General features: G+C 36.2%; 1 protein-coding gene across 2 annotated transcripts in view; it reads left to right on the forward strand.

Annotated features, from left to right (window-relative positions):
* RAB3GAP2 (RAB3 GTPase activating non-catalytic protein subunit 2) overlaps nucleotides 1-18743 on the forward strand; it is a 121379-nt gene that overhangs the window by 50117 nt on the left and 52519 nt on the right. Inside the window, exons 3-9 of one of the 2 annotated variants that reach the window (XM_003807179.5) lie at nucleotides 5891-6014; nucleotides 6925-7006; nucleotides 8892-8939; nucleotides 9018-9093; nucleotides 9405-9506; nucleotides 13884-13983; nucleotides 17504-17602. In XM_003807179.5, coding sequence (XP_003807227.1) covers nucleotides 5891-6014; nucleotides 6925-7006; nucleotides 8892-8939; nucleotides 9018-9093; nucleotides 9405-9506; nucleotides 13884-13983; nucleotides 17504-17602 — 631 coding nt within the window. Of the gene's footprint in view, nucleotides 1-5878; nucleotides 6015-6924; nucleotides 7007-8891; nucleotides 8940-9017; nucleotides 9094-9404; nucleotides 9507-13883; nucleotides 13984-17503; nucleotides 17603-18743 lie in introns of both variants that reach the window. The other variant, XM_063597029.1, reaches the window with a different exon arrangement.

Here is an 18743-nt window from a genome sequence, read left to right on the forward strand (position 1 = left end):
CCCAGAACATTGTTATTTACAGCCCTATTTCTTGCCTGAGCTTTCTGGAACTGGCACTGGAAATCATATTTTGTTGTAAAACCTAATACTAGCTCATTGTGATCCAGCCTAGAGAGGGCATTTCCTAATCTCCACTATACCAATATTTTCATCAAGTTATTTGTGCTTAGACTTGAGACTTCCCTGAAAAATCTGGCACTGGAGTCACTTCAGATGGACTCACACTCTTTATTCTTGGTTTGTATTTCTGCAGCCCTTCTGGAGCAATACTGTGGCAGTGTTGTACAGGATACATTAAAGCAGAGAGAGAGAGATATGAGAACATCGAGGGTCTAGTCATTCTCATGGATTCTGACCCACAGGCCATTTCCTCATTCTTCCTCAGACCCCTGATTTTAGAAGTGAAGGACCAGAGTTCCTCTGTAAATTGTCCAGGGACTGTGTGAATGTATGTTGCTTTAAATGTATTATCTATAGTATTGGCATGGTTAGTGAAAATCCACTTATTCTTTCTAGAGCTTGATTTCTTTTCTGGAAAATGAGGAATTTCACTCAAATGATCCCTGTAGTTCCTTCTGTTTCTGTTTAAGATTGAATCATCCTGTCAGTTGGCTTCAAGAGGATTATGACATGTGTAAGAAGGAGATTGTTGATCTGTACAGACAAGCAGTTCTAGGATCTTTGCTTACATTGTCTTGCACTTAGTACTACAGTTTCTTAATTTGTAGATTTATTAAAAGAAATTTGATTTACCTGAGGATTTCTCCCATCCACACCTCCAGCAGTTTTCTGTTTTGAATTTGCTTCATAATATGGTAAAATTTACTCTGGCTGGGGGCAAAATATTATAGCTAAGCTTGTGGAGAAACAATACATTTTTACCTCTTTATAATTTTAAGGATATTATTTGGTTTGGATTATTGTCATTAGAGGCTTTTTGTCCTTGTATTGAATCTGATATGTTGAATACTGTGCCTTAGTCACAAAGAAGTTACTTTAGAATTACATGTGACCAGGAGCTTGCAGTTGCAATAGGTATACAGCTGCTCCCCCGTGTGGTTGTGGATCCAAAGAGCTTGTGGAGCTTGTGTTAAGAGCACAACACCATTGCATTTTGTGACAAGTTAGCATCATTCTTTTTTTTTTTTAATTATACTTTAAGTTCTAGGGTACATGTGCACCACGTGCAGGTTTGTTACATATGTATACATGTGCCATTTTGGTGTGCTGCACCCATTAACTCGTCATTTACATTAGATATATCTCCTAACGCTATCCCTCCCCTGACTCCACACCCCACGACAGGCCCCAGTGTGTGATGTTCCCCACCCTGTGTCCAAGTGTTCTCATTGTTCAATTCCCACCTATGAGTGAGAATGTGCGGTGTTTGGTTTTCTGTCCTTGCGATAGTTTGCTCAGAATGATGTGACAAGTTAGCATCATTCTTGAGAAGCACAACTAAAAGTTTAGATCTAGAATTTTATGGCACATCAAACTCTAATGATGATATAATAATATTATCGTATTTTCTAACCTATTTTTATAATATGTAATGCTCAGTTGTACATATCCAACTTTACCATGGCAAACTGGGAGGATATATTTTTAGTACCACAGTAACAGAGAAAGTTGGAGAAGTAGAAAGGACATAGAAAATAAACTGCAGTAAAGAATGATGGAAGATTTTGGCTTTTTGCTTCTTTATTCCCCCGTCTTCAGTGGATGAAACCGGAGTAAAACTTAATCCACATCAAGTTTTATTCTCAAGTTTCATGTAAATAAAAATGTACCTGTATAAGATGGCTAAGCAGGTTAGGGATATCATAATTGATTATGGAATCATTTTTCTGAATTTGCTTCCAAGCAAGTGACATCTATTTCCAATGCTTTTGTCATGGGTAGTCCTTTTGGGACAAAATTCATGTTTGCTTCTGAGATCACTTATAGTCCATTTGTTGGGGTAGCAGCAGCTTGATCATAATCTGACACCGAGTTTTAGGCCCAACTAAGAAGACTATGATACAGTGGTATTCTGTTCTTATATCTCTTTAACTTGTACTTACCATGAATATGTCAGCCAGAATCTTGAACTATTAAATCTTAGTATTACTTAAGAAAAAACATTACTAAGGACTGAATATACTAGCTTTAGGTTGATTGCTCATTGTTATACAGTTTCAGGTGTAAGAATAGATAATATATTATTTAAGAGATAGGGAATACTGTTATTTACTCCTATATTCTATTAGTGGACTGTGCTACATGTGGAGGTGAAAAGTAATATAAGCCGTAGGCTTTGCCAACCAGAGGGCATCTCATCTAGTGTGGGAGAAATGCAGTCACAGAATAAACAGGTAGCAGGGAGTAGTAAGACTTTTAATTGCAGTAAGTTTGAAAGAAGGTTAGGAGTCAGGATAGGATGGGTTTGCCACAGGAACTGGAACTTCTGATGGAAAAACAGAAAGGAGAGGGAAAGTATTTTTAAAGGAGTTCTTGAAGAAATACCTCAAGAATACTCTGGCTCACATATTCAAATACAGTGGTCATCTTGTAGCTCTAAATCGACTCAAAGAACTACAGAAAGATTAGGCCGGAATAAAGTGACAATACAGTAGTTCTTTTGGAGAAAAGGGTTTTCATTGAATATGATACTAGAGTCAAATCTCAAGTAAAGACAAGCTTCCAAAGAGCTAGTACAGCTACCCACAGAGATGAGCAGGGTGATAGAGTGGAAAGACCACCTGAATTAAGAATTAGGAAGCCTAGATTTTAGTTTGGGCTCTGACACTAATTCTATGGCTGGAACACATCCCTTAACCTCTCCGAGACTCCATTTTCTTTATTATAAAATTAGAATTTGGACCAGTTGGCCTCTAAATGTCTTCCATCTTTGACTCTTTGTCTTTTCTGTGCACATAAACATCAGATCTAATCCTTGTTAGTGGCATTATTTTGAAAATATGGGACGGAAACATAGGAACAATATTCTTTATGAAAAAAAAAGAAAAGCAACTTTTATAATATTTTTAGGATTTACTGATTAAACATAGTTTTGGAAGTGTGATAAGAGGAAGGAATCTATTTGTATAGATGCTCAATTATTAAAACAAATTTTTTTGAGAACATGCCCAAATAAGGGCTGTATTCCTTTCCTGAAGCATTATATTGATTCTTTTTTATTGCATTGAGATGGAGATTTTAGGATAAGAGTCAGAGACCAATCAAAGAGTTTTGGACCCTCCTAATTTCTTGTCAAAAGCAATGCCTAAATAATATTCCTATATAAGCTGTCCTCTTCTAAGCTCCTACCTGAAAGTGGATCTCTAATCACTTAGAAGGTCCTGTGCCTCACAGTTGGTATAATTGGAGTCTCAGTTGTTGGAGGAAACCATAGGGTAATGTTGTCCTCAGCTTACAGCAAGCCATCATGAGGAGTGATGTGTTGGGTAAACAAAGACTATCCTACAGCAGAAGTTGTGGAACCAGGGAAAAATTTAATTACAACTAAGTTTTACCTTCATAACTTTTATCTTTGGGGGATAATTTTCTAATTTATCTGTAGAAAAACAAACATTAAAAACAACAAGCTAGATACAGAATTCCTTAAGAAAAGTAGAGCTTTAATAAAATGAGATTTTGCCAATGTTATGTTCTCCCTATCTTTCGGGAGATGGTGCAGCCTCCTTAGCTTATTTTGCTTGAGAAAAAAGTTCCAAATCTGTTTGTTTCCTAATATCCCATTGCAAAAGAAAAATAATTGCTTGACTGTCCCAGACGTTTCAGGCTCATTTTGGGGTATTTCTAAAGATTCCCTGTAACCCATATTTTATTTGTGTTTTAAACATTTCTTTGATGGTATCCCAGCAAGAAATAATTTATTCCTGGAAATATAATACTACTGTAACATTTCTGACTAGGATGATTTTCTGTTTCTAAAATCTTTTAAATTTTATAATGCTTGTAATTATTACAAGTTTTTAAAAAGCATGAAATTATAATTTTTTTATAAAAGGAAATTAACCTGCATAGCTTTCCCCTCCCTTTCCCTCCCCTTTTGAATAATTGAATCTAAAAGACATTAGGTAGGGCTGAGTAAGGTAGGAGTCTACATGACATCAAACCCAGAAGCTGTAAGAGAATAGATGGATAATTTAGCCACATGACAATAAAAAATTTCTACATGGAAAAACTTAAGCCATCACAAATAGGAAAAACTATTTGCATCACTTATGTTCAAAGGGCCAATTTTGTTTTTCTTTTTGTATGTAAAGAGTGTATACAAAGCAATTAGAAAAAGAGCATCAACCCAACAGGAAATCTACAAAGGAAGGGAACAAACTATTCATAGAAAATTATGCAGTTTGTTCCTTTCCTTTATATAAAAATGAGAAATTTTCTTAAGTATATGAGAAAATGCCTAAATTCTCATTAATAAGAAAAATGTAGTTTAAAAGTATATTGAGATACTACATTTTACCTATTAAATTGACACAGAGATCCACCATTAAAATATTTTTTGAAATGCCTGTGAAAAAGCAAGCACTTTCAAAAATTGCTGATGGAATTACAAATTAATAAAACATGTGTGGGGCACAGTTTGGGAATATTCAGCAAATTTACTAATACACATTCCCTTTGACCCAGCAATTTTACTTCTGGGAATTTAGCTTACTGATACACTTCCACACAAACAGAGGAATTTATAAACATATTTATTGCAGCATAGTTGGTAACAGCAAAAGATGGTAAGCAATACAAATGTCCACACATATCGGGAACTGGTTAAATAAATTATAGTGCATCCATAAAATGGAATACTATGCAGACATTAAAAACAATAAAGAAACTTCATGTGGAAGTGGAATGAAGTCTAATGAATATGTTAAGAGAAAAAAGCAAAGTATAGAAGTATATATATATATAATGCTACTATTCTTGTAAGAAAAAGGGAGGAAAAGGGTAGTAAATGTGCATAAAGTATCTCTGGAAATACACATAAGAACTGATTGCATTGTCTCTAGAGTTAACAACTAGATGGCCAGAGTACAGGAGTATAAGAGATTTTTCAAAGAACACCTTTTTATAGCTGTTGAATTTTTAACCATGGGGATTTACCTATACAATACATAAACGTCTAATGAAAAAGAGAAAACACCTGTAGGCCAAATAAAAAGAAAGAAGCATAACATTATATCAGATGCTTTTATAGATCCTATAACCATAATAAACATCACATTTTTTTTCTTTGCTGTCTAGCTATCTCTTTGTAAATAGGATTATTCACTAAATTTCCTAATGCTGAATTCCCGGAGTGATTCCTATGTGACATTTTTTTTTTCTTCCTGAGACAGAGTCTCACTCTGTCGCCCAAGCTGGATTGTAGTGGTGCCATCTCAGCTCACTGTAACCTCTACCTCCTGGGTTCAAGTGATTCTCCTGCCTCAGCCTCCCGAGTAGCTGGGATTACAGGCACGCGCCGCCACACCTGGCTAATTTTTGTATTATTAGTAGAGATGGGATTTCACCATGTTGGCCAGGCTGGCCTCAAACTCCTGACCTCCTGTCCTCGGCTCTCCAAAGTGCTGGGATTACAGGTGTGCGCCACCATGCCTGGCCACTATGTGACATTCTTTTAATGCCTTGCTAGTTTATATTTGTTTATATTTAAATTTTTTGCATTAATATTCAAAACTGAAGATTTGTTTATAGTGGGTATTTTGTTTGTCAGCCATCTTTGGCATGTTTTGATAAGGAATATTATGAAACTGTATGAGAATTGGAAATATTTCCTTTTCTTTTTTTTCTTCCCTCTCACCCCTTGAGGCAGGCAAGCTGAGTTTGAATACTCTTGGTATTTTTGCATATGCAGTAATTGTAGTTTTACCCACAGGAAGAAGAAGGAAATACTTGCAAAACACAAAAAACTTCCTGGCTCCAAGATTGTGTTTTATCCTTATCTCCAACCAATGATCTTATGGTGATAGCTCGAGAGCAAAAAGCTGTATTTCTAGTGCGTGAGTATCCTATTATTTTCAGCGACCTTTATTTTGATACATTGGATAGAAGAGAAAATGGATTAGGTGAAAAGAATATAATGCTTTTTATTTATTTATTTATTTCTCTCTCTCTCTCTCTCTCTCTCTCTCTCCCTCTCCCCCCCAACTCCTCCTCCGCCCCCTCCCTCCCTCCCTCTCCATTTCCCTCTTTCTCCCCCTTCCATTCTGTTTGTTTTCTCCCTTTTTTCTTTCTTGGCTGTAGCTACCTTAGTGCTCTCCATATGGTACCTCAGGGGCAGTACTGTGCATTGCTCAATTCTTGCAAGTGACAGTCAGAGCTAAAAAGGTCATTGACCTTTTCTTAGTAACAATGTGAATGAGGTGATTTTCAACTCTAATTTGAAAACTCATAATATTATAGATTTCTGTTTGGGGCATAGCATTTTAACTCATAATTTTTTGTTGAAGATTAAAATTGAGGTTTTTTTCATATCTTATAGATCTCCAAACCTTACTGATCAAAGTAAGATTATGTGTAAAATGTGTCTAGAATGGTCTTACAAAGCAAAGTTACCCTCAAGTAGCAAAGATCTAGTAGAAAAATTTTCTCCGTCATCTGATGATAAAAGTAGTCTTAAACTAGGCAGGGTGGGCATAGGAGTTAATAACTTTATTCTACAAGAACTATGACAACATTATACAGGTTGAATTGGGGGAAGGAGAGGCTGAAGGCCAGGAGACTAGGTGTATTATAAGAATCTTATAAACATGTTTATCTTATATTTACCTATAAAAAAGACCCAAGTCAGTTAATACACAACTGTTAAATTTTGTAATCATATTCTAAGGGGAAAGAGCAAAATTTATAAATTACTCTTTTAGTGTATTATAGCTAAAATTATTTTATATGATATCTTAATTCTTACAGCAAAATGGAAATATAGTGATAAAGGAAAGGAAGAAATGCAATTTGCTGTTGGCTGGAGTGGTTCCTTAAATGTCGAAGAAGGGTAGGTGCCAGTTAATTTTTGTTTCTCTGTGTGTTACATGTATGTATGAAATTATTTGACTTGTAGGTGAATCTATTAAAAAGTTTCATTATTTGATTGGGTGCAGTGGTTCACATCTGTAATCCTAGCACTTTGGGAAGCCAAGGCAGGAAGATCATTTGAGCCCAGGAGTTCGAGACCACCCTGGGCAACATAGTAAGACTCTGTCTCTACAAAATTTTAAAAATTAGCTGGATGTGATGCGCACACCTGTAGTCCCAGCTACTCGGGAGGCTGAGGCAGGAGGATTGCTTGAACCCAGGAGTTTGAGGCTGCAGTGAGCTATGATCATGCCCTGCATTCCAGCCAGTGCAACAGAGTGACACCCTGTCTCTTAAAAAAAAATAATTTTTTAAAATAAGAAAGAAATTTCATTATTTGAAATGTTTAGTAAATGTATATGTATCCTAACTTTATAGGTTGTAGAGAATGATACAATCAGCAAATTTTATGTATCGTGTAATTATGTTTTTAAAAAATTCTGTTGGAAGATTTAAGGAAGAATTCAAAAAGAATCTCATAAAATCCTTTTTACATTTTGTCTTTTCCCTCTGTTCTCCATTACTAATTTTATTCATTGAAAAAGTCAAGGGCAATCATTGTCTTCTCTGCTTTGCTGATATTGGGCTTATACTTGAAGGGTACAGTACTACATTAATTCTTAAAACTCATAAACACTTAAGAAATGCAAGTTGGTACATTAGTTTCCTGCTGACCCAGTAAAGCTTTTGTAACCATGATATCCAGTATGGTGACATGATGGAGCTGCTAGCTTAGAACCTTGAGCCCAAAACTGGTTTTCAATTAAATCTTTATGACTCAAAACTGTCTGATCAGAATGAGTAAGAAAATCCTTCATACTTTGAATTCAGATAAAAGACAACCAAGTGGAAGTGCCTAGAACATGCCTGGAACATTGTAGATATTTGAAATATTCTCTATCATCAAAATAAATGGTAATATTTCTCCTTACACCATTTAGTCTAAGTGTTTTAAAGACATTTGATCTCTGTCAGAAATGCAAAGCAAACATAATACTTTAAAAACAGTGAACAAACACGAAGATGAATTTTGTTCATTGATTACCTAGTATGATGTATGGCATGGAAGTGTTTATAGTTTCTTGGATAAGCTGGTGATGATCCTCAGGTTTGACAGATTTAACAAAAGTCAGTGGGTAGGAGTTGTTTTGATTTTGAGACTTAGTTTCTGAGCTCCTGACAAATATTTCAAGTCTACATGTCAGAAAAAAAATATATCTTTTTTATATAACATCACACCTAACATGTGCTTAGAAATAGATGATCAGAGCAGTTTCTGCAAAATAGAAAAGAAAACCCAGTAAGTTGAAATACATAAGTTCCTAAGATAATGTACCCTGCAGAAATACAGTTTGCATGTAACGTGACTGGCAGTTCCTCAACCATTTGCCCAGCTCCTGATCTCAAACAAGAGGCAGGCTGAAGTTCTTAGCTGAAGCAGAGGAGAGAGAGAGAGATAGTAGGAAATGGCTGCGTGGGGATCATTTGAGCTTTGCTCAGTTGTGTATACAGTCAGTTGTGTAAGTAAAGTTTTGCTTTCTGTACTTTCATGCTTTTCATGACAATACAGAGTGAAAAATTCTGTTTTTTATTAACCTCAAATGCATGTGGCATTACATTTTGTGTGAATGAATTTTATGGACCTTACCAGTGGTGGAGTTTTACTGTATTTTTACTTATGCATCAAATAAAACTGGTTCACAGAAGTCATCTTCCAGTTATTATCCTTTAACATCCAATTATAGAGAAATAAAAGTAATTGGTAAGTTCAGTGGGTAAGCATATGATTTTGTTTTTGTTTTTAGGGAATGTGTAACCAGTGCTCTGTGTATCCCACTAGCAAGCCAAAAGAGGTAAGGATAAATAAGAGTTATCTGTTTTCTTTGCTTTGATTTATGAGTTGTTAAGATAATAAATTTTGTTTGTAACAGGAGTTCCACTGGGCGTCCTGACTGGACCTGCATTGTGGTGGGTTTTACTTCAGGTTATGTACGCTTCTACACTGAGGTGAGTTGAGTTTTCAACAGCTAGAAAACACTAGTTGACTGCAATATCTGGTTATGCATCACCTTTATACTGTTTGTGACTTTATTACCTGCTGCCTGAAAATGTGTAGTTGATTCTTTATGGGGGTAGAGGCCGGGATAGGCCGTGGCAAGTTCTGGTAGAAGATACAGAGAAGAGGAGCTGTATTCTGAAAAGAGTGTACCTGGTATCTCTGGAAAACTGTTGGGGAAATGGTACTCTTTGCCTGGCCATACCTGCTAAGGTATATTGGTAAGAAAACAAGCAGGGCCCTTCTCTGTGCTTCCTCCTAGAATGGTGTGCTCTTGCTTGCACAGCTTTTGAATGAGGACCCAGTACTTCAACTTAAATGCAGAACCTATGAAATACCACGACATCCCGGCGTGACTGAGCAGGTAGTGTAAAAAATTGTGTTCCAACAGTAACAGTGGCATTATTTTGAAGCAGTTTCTCTCCTCTTTTTTAGGTAGAAACTTAAAAGAGATCTTTGTCTTGTGGCACAGTTAGTTAGCTCTGCTATCATAGTCTAGAAATATAATCTATTTGTAGCTGAGTAAAGAATACCAGTCTTGCTTTTACTTATTTAATGAAATATTATATGTTTCATTCTACAACAAAGTAAAACTCTTTAGTTAGAAGCCAAGAAAATTTCTTATTTTTAGAATTTAATAATGGCAAGGCAAAAATATGATATTTTATAACCTTATATCTTGTTTTATTTGGATTTAGGTGCCAAAATTACCCAGAGTAAAAGAAAAAAAATTTGGCCTTCTTGTTACTAGTGATACTACCTTGTACTTAACTGTTTCTCAGAAAAGGGATTACTAAGCTTTTGTTCATAGTGGAAAATACATATATTCATTGAAGATTTCAACTGAGAAAATAATGCTGTTTAGTATCTAAGGCTCTAACTTCTTAGGTGCCTTGTAACATTTTGGTTGTCTTAGTCAAAAAATAATTGTAGGGCCATTTAAACCAATATGCTTTTATTTGTTTTGCAGAGTGCATAGTCAAAACTATGTAATATGCCTTCCCTTTGTTGTACTACTTGGCCTCCAAAAGATTTCAAGTGAACAGATGTATATACTGTATGCATTTGTTAATTTAATTTGCATGGGAGATGGACTGGAGCTGTGAAAGAATCTTAACTATCTAGTAAGAGAGACTAGGATTAAAATCTAATAATATCTATGGATGAATTAATCAGTAATATAAAGCAATACCTAATTTATTGGTAATTTATTTGGACAGAATACAGTCTGTACAAGCTTAGAGAAAGAGGAGTTCAATTTGGACCAGGAAAATAAGAAAATTTCATTGATGAGGCGAGATTTGCATTAAGCCTTGAATAATGGGTATAGAATTTAGGTAATAGAAAAGAGGGGAAAATGTTTCAGGTAATCAGGAGAAAATTTGAGAGAAGATTCGAATGTTGAACTATATATGCAACAACAAAGAAACTTATGTTATAAAGTAATGAGAAACTGTCAAATAAGCAGAGTGGCCAAATTTTGCATAAATTCAAAAGCCAAGTGAAAAATGAGAATTGATTCAGGAAATGAGAGAAACTCCTAAAGATTTATGAGAAGGAAGTGAAATAATCAAAGGAATATTGAAGATTTCTTTCTTCAGGATAAACTGGAATTAGGGAGGCTAGTTATCTGGTTTTTTAAGTCATCTGTAACAGATGTGGAGTGCTGGGAGCCAGGACTAATATGGTGTCTGGGAAGAGAGAAAGGACCAGTACAAAAATTGTTTTGGGGCCGGGCGCGGTGGCTGACACCTGTAATCCCAGCACTTTAGGAGCCCGAGGTGGGCGGATTGCCTGAGCTCAGGAGTTTGAGACCAGCCTGGGTAACACGGTGAAACCCTGTCTCTACTAAAATACAAAAAATTAGCCGGGCATGGCGGCATGCGCCTGTAGTCCCAGCAACTTGGAAGGCCGAGGCAGGAGAATTGCTTGAACCCGGGAGGCGGAGGTTGCAGTGAGCTAAGATCTTGCCACTACACTCCAGCCTGGGCGACAGAGCGAGACTCCGTCTCAAAAAAAAAAAAATTGTTTTGAAGAAGAAATTAATAGGACCTGGTTATTGTGTAGAGATGTACAATTTTTTTAAAATGAGCTAAAGATGTCTCTAAGATACTTATCCTGAGGAATGCCATTGTCAAAGTTGGAATAGGGGACTACATTGGCAGTAAATGTTATTAAATGAGGTTTTGCACATGTTGAGTTTGAGGCGATGGTAGGAAATAAAATCAAGTTACTGATATCATGTAATGATACAAAACTGTTGTATAGGCACAGAGACTAGATTGGACACGATGGTTGAAGTCATAGATAACGAATGAATTCTTTCAAGTAAAGAGTGTAGGAAAATAAAACTGCAGGCTGAAGACTTAAGTCTTAGTAACTAATAATACTCATCGTAAGGAGATAGGAGAAATTGAACTATTAAAGGAAACAAGGAACAGCTGGAAATCAAAGAAGATAATCTGTGAACTGAAAATAACTTTCCAGAGATGTTTTTCATTTTTCTAAAAATTGACTGGATGACGAAGCTTTTTAAAATACGTTAAATTTGGTCATGTCTGTAATACTCTTTTTTAGAACTGGTGGAAAAATATAACTAACATTTAAATATTTCCTTGCTATTTGCTGTACAAAGCAAGAAAATCATCTCAAAATTTTTATCAAGAAGGAAGTCTTTGTTGTTACTCTGTATGCTACGTTAAACAGCTCTGGATCTGACACGTCAATTTATATATCAAAAATATCTTCTATTTGCTTCTTTTTAATATACTCCCAGATTTGTCAGAGATCACAGAAGCACATTTCCTCTAATTCAGCTCTAGGAGCAATGAGTGTAGTACGGGTGACAGCAGGTCATTCGTTTCAGGAGAGGATTCGAAAGAGAGGAAAAATCTCCTGGAATTTCAAAGACATTTCTTTTGTATAATAGCTTCTGTAAAAAGATCTTCTCTGTCATCTAGCACAGTGTCTACAGATTTGGGGCCAATGGTGTTTGGATTAGTGTTTTCTTCAGGAAGACTACCTGGTTTTGGAGAAACTAACTTGCTAGTGATTAGGTCTTTTCTGTTTTCTAGCTCCCCAAAGTCAGTGAGGAGGCTCTCTCCCTGCTGCTGTGATCACTGGGCCATGCATGCTTAGTCTTGTGAACTTGTCATGTGAGAACACATGCCATGCCCCTTCCCCACTGGTTTATGCCCCTGTGGCCCTGAAGTCTTCTTTAAAAAGAGAAACAGCCTGACAGTCCAGTAGAAAAAGGAGCAAAGCAGATTTCAAGAGAAGAAATTGGCCCAAAAGCATATAAGAAAATTTTGAGCCTTAATAATAATCTAAGAACTATAAGAAAATACAATGAGATAACTTTTCACCTTTTGGATTGGCAAAGATAAAGATTAACAAACTTTTGATGACAATATAGAGAAACAGTCACTCTCATGTATTATTGGTGGAAATATAAGTTGATAGGTACTCTTTGAGGCAACTTAATATATATGAGAATGAAAATTGTGAATACTGTATGACCCAACAGACCCACTTGAAGGAATTTACACTAAAGTAATATCTTACTAACACGAAAAGATACAGACAGAAGAATGTTTATTGCAGTGATGTCTATAATGATGAAAATATGTTAATTCATAAATATTCTTTACTGCCTGTTATTTGCCCAGTTCATTTCTAATCCCTGAGGATTCATTGGTGTAACAGGCATACAAGGTTCCTGCTTTCATGGGGCTAACAGTTTGGGGATGGTGGAGGGAAACCAACAGTAAGCAGCTAGAGATATCAAGGTGATTCCAATCTCTGATAGGTGCTGTTAAGGAAGTCATGTTGATAAGATAGTAATGTGCTAAGAGAATAGGTATATTGTTTGAGATGGAGGTTCAGGAGCAGCCTCTCTGGGTAACTAACATTTGAACTGAAACCTGAATGACAGGAACAATTAGGCAGGTGAAGATCTGAGAGGAGAAGATCCAAGCACATGCAAAGGTCTGAGGGTAATGATGACCGCTCATATTTGCCAGATGTTGCAGCCATGGTTAATGAGTTCAGGTTTTATTCTAAATGCAGAAGAGAGTCATTGAAGAGTTTTAATCAGGAGATTGGTTTGATCTGCTATGTCTCACCAAGAGCACACTGGGTGTGTGGAGCATGGATTGTAGAGAGCAAGAGTGGAAGCAGGAGGCCAAACTGAATGTCCGTCAATATGAACTGGTTAAGTAAAATCGGGTACATATAATGAAAGACTGTGCAGCCACAACAAAAAATGATTTGTTCACTTATTGAAATGGAAAAATATCGCTGACATACTATTGAGTAGTAAAAAACATGTTAGGATACTATATGTGGTATAGCCTTATGCAAATGTGTATGAATATATTTGGGGATGTGTATTGAGACGTGTCTGGGATTTCAGGTGAGTTTTCTTCTGTTTTTACATACTGTTTGTATCTGTGCAATGAGTATATTTACTTTTTATGAAATTGTAATTCTTTATTTACTCTCAGCATCTTTGAGATAATTATTCACCATACACAAAAGGTTATATTTGAAAAGAATTTTAGGTATTTGGCAAAAAGGCACTCTGAAATTAATTTTTTATCTATTTTTACTGTTCTTCTGCCTGATATTGCTTTGGGTGTTGGGTGGTTATTTTACATTATTCGTGAAATTCAGTATGATAAAAAGTAGATACGCTTATTTGATTTATCTATTCAAGAACTTTTTTTTATTTCTTAAATAGAATGAAGAGTTGAGTATCTTATATCCAGCTGCCATTGTGACTATTGATGGATTTAGCCTTTTTCAATCTCTTCGTGCTTGTCGAAATCAGGTAGCAAAAGGTAATATTTTGGCAAGAAATATTTAACCTCTGTTAATGTTTGTTTTATTTAATTTCACCTGCTTATGGAATTAAGTATGTCTTCTAAATAAAAAAGGCCTTCGGAACTAGATTTATGGGAAAAACCTGCCTTCTGTAGAGAAAGGGGAGCATGTTGAGTAGATTGCTTAGTAAGGTAGAGACGAGCTAAAACATAAACACTCTTCACACATTGCCTTTGGAGAGTGTGGTCAGCACAGGAACACCGGGCTTTCTTCACGAATTCAGCAGTATGTCTTAGCTAGCTAGATTTGCAACCAACATTGACAACCAACCCTAGTATTGACAACCAACAATGGGGTAAAGAATTTAGTTGCATGTGGCTGAGGTACCAGATTTTCACTAGATCAGCAGCTGATCAAGGCCAGCATCCTAAAATCTGATGACTCTACATTGCTTCCATCCTCCCTGAGAATTAAGCTATGACTGTGTGCAAGGGAAATGCAAGATCCTACAGATATCACTGTAGGCAGGACCCAGCAGGGAGTCAACATGAGCTGCTTTTTGCTAACTCAGAACACTCAGAATGGAGAAAAGGTAGAGGCCTAAACTTAATATATATATGGGCAATGACATTATTTTGTGACTTAGGGATGAAAACTGCCCAAATAATCAAGAATTCTTACTTTTACTACCTATAGTTTACATTCTGATGTTGTTACATCTTTTGGAAGAGATATTTCATCAAATTCAACATGCCATTGATTGTAAGATACACTATTATTTTATGTACCACTAAGAAGAAAAACTATTGCCAGTGAAAGACACACCATCAATTTTCAGATCTCAATTTCAGAGTTGTGAAAATATGGAAGAGTCTTAAAATCAGTGAAAATACAATAGCAAAGACTTGGAACCAACCCAAATGTCCAACAACGATAGACTGGATTAAGAAAATATGGCACATACACACCATGGAATACTATGCAGCCATAAAAAATGATGAGTTCATGCCCTTTGTAGGGACATGGATGAAACTGGAAACCATCATTCTCAGCAAACTATCGCAAGGACAAAAAACCAAACACTGCATGTTCTCACTCATAGGTGGGAATTGAACAATGAGAACACATGGACACAGGAAGGGGAACATCACACTCTGGGGACTGTTGTGGGGTGGGGGGAGGGGGGAGGGATAGTATTAGGAGATATACCTAATGCTAAATGATTAGGTTAATGGGTGCAGCACACCAATATGGCACATGTATACATATGTAACAATCCTGCACATTGTGCACATGTACCCTAAAACTTAAAATATAATAAAAAAAAAAATCAGTGAAAATATTAGTAGCACTAACTTCCCCTTTTCTTCTGGGTTTGAGTAGAGGAGTCTTAATGGTCCCAAAACAAAGTTTAACTTTGGTGAAAAATTAAATGGCTGATAATACCAAATATAAAATAATTGTCTATTTCTAGTTTATTGAATTAATGGACTTCTTACCTACGGAAAATTGCCTTTTGATATATAGATTAATGAGTATTTTAAATGTTCTCAAGATAATGAAGCTTATGGTTGGCTAAATTTAAATAATTTAAAAGATTCTGAAAATAGGTATAAAAATTTAAACAAATTCTGACCTAGTAAAAAAGCATTTACTAGAAAAGAACCACATAGCCAAGACATCAGAATTTTTGCCAATCATACCAACCTGCTAAAAAAGACAGAGAAAAATTTTTGATTGCAATATGAGATGCTGGATTTAGACTAGGTTTAGAAACAATTTTATGAAGCAGTAAACATATCCTAATTAGCCTATGTTTTCAGGAAACCGTCTCAACCGTTTAGGAGTTAAACTTTGTTTTGGGGCCACTAAGTCTCTTCTACTCAATCCCAGAAGAAAAGGGGAAGTCAGCGCCACTACTCATATTTTCACTGATTATAAGACTTTTCCATATTTTAACAACTCTAAAATTGGGATCTGAAATTATTTCTAAATCTAGTTTAAATGCAGCATCTTATATTGCAATAAAAATTTTTTTCTGTCTTTGTTAGCAGGTTGATATGATTGGTAAAATAAGGAAGTCTTGGCTATGTGGTTCTTTTTTTACAATTGATTTAAATTTTTATACCTATTTTCATAATCTTTTAAATTATTTAAATTTAACCCACCATAAGCTTCATTATCTTGAGAACATTTAAAATACTCACCATTAATATATATGCCAAAAGGCAATTTCCTGTGGGTAAGAAGTTTATTAATAAACTAGAAATAGACAATAATTTTATAATTGGTATCATCAGCCATTTAATTTTTCACCATTTTTGAATTTCTGTTTGTTTGTTGTGTATAAGACCATAAAGCCATTTGTCTCCTAGGAAGTAAGGAATTAAGCCACTTAGTGCCCTTGGGTTGTAAGTTGCTATGAAAAGAGTTCTGGTTACTTAGCCATAAATTGTGATGTTTATTTCAGCATATAAGAAAATTATCTTTTCTTGGCCGTACTATCAATCTGCAATATTTAGAGGTTATATTTTTCCTTTATTATTATTTTTCACTTTCCTGAATAAACAGCCAGAACTCAGCAATATTCTAATATGTAGCATGGGAGTTTACTGATTTCATGGGATGTACATGAATCTATGGCAAGAGGTGTAACTGTTGCTTTTCCTTTTCTTACTCACTAGGTGAAGGGACTGAGGTTAAAGATTGGCATTTCATTCATTTTTTTTGACAGTGCTGTTGCTTTTTACATATCTTTCTATCAAGTCTGGCCTCAGTTACCTAGGTTAGAGACCTTGCTGTATGTGTGCTCTGCCAAGTATATCAGGTTTTTAGTTTTTCGATCAGTAAAGCACTGATTCCTATCCCTAGGATTTTATCTACTTTGTCAAGAGGGAGAAATTGCTTACTTGGCATCACATGCAGTTTGAATTCACTTTGTTTTTGTTTTGTTTTCTTTTGTTGTTTTCGAGACGGAGTCTCCCTCTCTTACCCGGGCTGGAGTGCAGTGGCGTGATCTCAGCTTACTGCAACCTCCACCTCCCAGGTTCAAGTGATTTTCCTGCCTCAGCCTCCTGAGTAGCTGGTACTGCAGGCATGTACCACCACGCCTGGCTCATTTTTGTATTTTTACTAGAAACGGGGTTTCACCATGTTGGCCAGGCTGATCTCAAACTCCTGACCTCAAGCGATCTGCCTGCCTCGGCCTCCCAAAGTGCTGGGATTACAGGCATGAGCCACCATGCCCGGCCTGAATTCCCTTTGACTTTTAGTAGTAGTCTAGGATTTTTAATAGTCTTCTTTAATTACTGGAGTGTTCCAGAGTCTTTTGTGACAGCCAACTTAGTCTTTTAAATGTTTGCATTTTACGTGCATTGTCTTGGTGTGAATAAATCTCACCTTATGCCTTGTTTTCATTACTTTGTGTCATTATTAGCTGAAATTTTAGAATAACAAATTAGTATGGTTTTAATGTTTTTTTGTAAAACTTCATTTTATCCATAATAAGTTTGGATTGTCTTATTTTATCTTTGGTAGCTGCAGCATCAGGCAATGAGAACATACAACCACCACCATTAGCTTATAAGAAATGGGGTCTACAAGATATTGACACTATTATTGATCATGCTAGTGTTGGTAAGTATTACTAATTCAAATTCTCTTGGAATTTACTTCTTATACTTTTTATTGAAGTATCTCATTTATTAGAAATGGACATTTATTCTTTATTTATTATTATTATTTTTTAAGATGGAGCTTTGCTCTGTCACCCAGGCAGGAGTGCAGTGGCATGATCTCAGCTCACTGCAACCTCCACCTTCCAGGATCAAGTGATCCTCCCACCTCAGCCTCCCAAGTAGCTGAGATTACAAGCATGCGCCACCCCGCCTGGCTAATTTTTGTATTTTTAATAGAGACGGGATTTCATCATGTTGGCTGGGTTGGTCTTGAACTCCTGACCTCACCCGCCTCAGCCTCCCAGAGTGCTGAGATTACAGGCGTGAGCCACTGCACCCGGCCAAAATTTATTCTTATGTGAAAAAATGCATTGCCTTTAGTGAGACATCTGGAAGTTAGTTCAGATTCAGATCATCATAGGTATATATCTTTAAAGCTGGGCATGATGGCTAACACCTGTAATCCCAGCACTTTGGGAGGCCAAGGTGGGTGGATCACATGAGGCCAGAAGTTCAAGATTAGCCCGACCCACATAGTGAAACCCCGTCTCTACTAAAAATACAAAAATTAGCCAGGTGTGGTGGTGCACACCTGTATTCCCAGCTACTTAGGAGGCTGAGGCAGGAGAATTGCCTGAACCCGGGAGGTGGAGGTTGCAGTGAGCCAAGATCACGCCACTGCACTCCAGCCTGGGTGACAGAGCGAGAATCTGTCTCAAGAAAGCAAAACAAAAACAAAAAGAAATGGTAGCAGTTTTAATAAAGATTTAATTATGCCCTCAGCCACAGTATTGTACAGTTTTAAGTCACTCACTGTTTGACTAATTTTTCTACAGACAAATTTGGTCTATATAATGACCATATAAATCAGTCTTAAAAATGTAACCTTGGTCAGGTGTGGTGGCTTGCACCTGTAATCTCAGCTACTCAGAAGGCTGAGGTAGGAGGATCTCTTGAGCCCAAGAGTTCAAGACCAACCTGGGCAATATAGCGAGACCCCATCGCTTAAAAAAAAAAGTAACCTTTAAACTAGTAAAATATAGATAAAAGCAGATTTCTTCTTGCAGCCACTATAAGAGAGCTTACTGTGTTAGGTACTG

This window comes from Pan paniscus, chromosome 1 (genome assembly GCF_029289425.2).
Source record: "Pan paniscus chromosome 1, NHGRI_mPanPan1-v2.0_pri, whole genome shotgun sequence".
Lineage (NCBI taxonomy): Eukaryota > Metazoa > Chordata > Mammalia > Primates > Hominidae > Pan > Pan paniscus.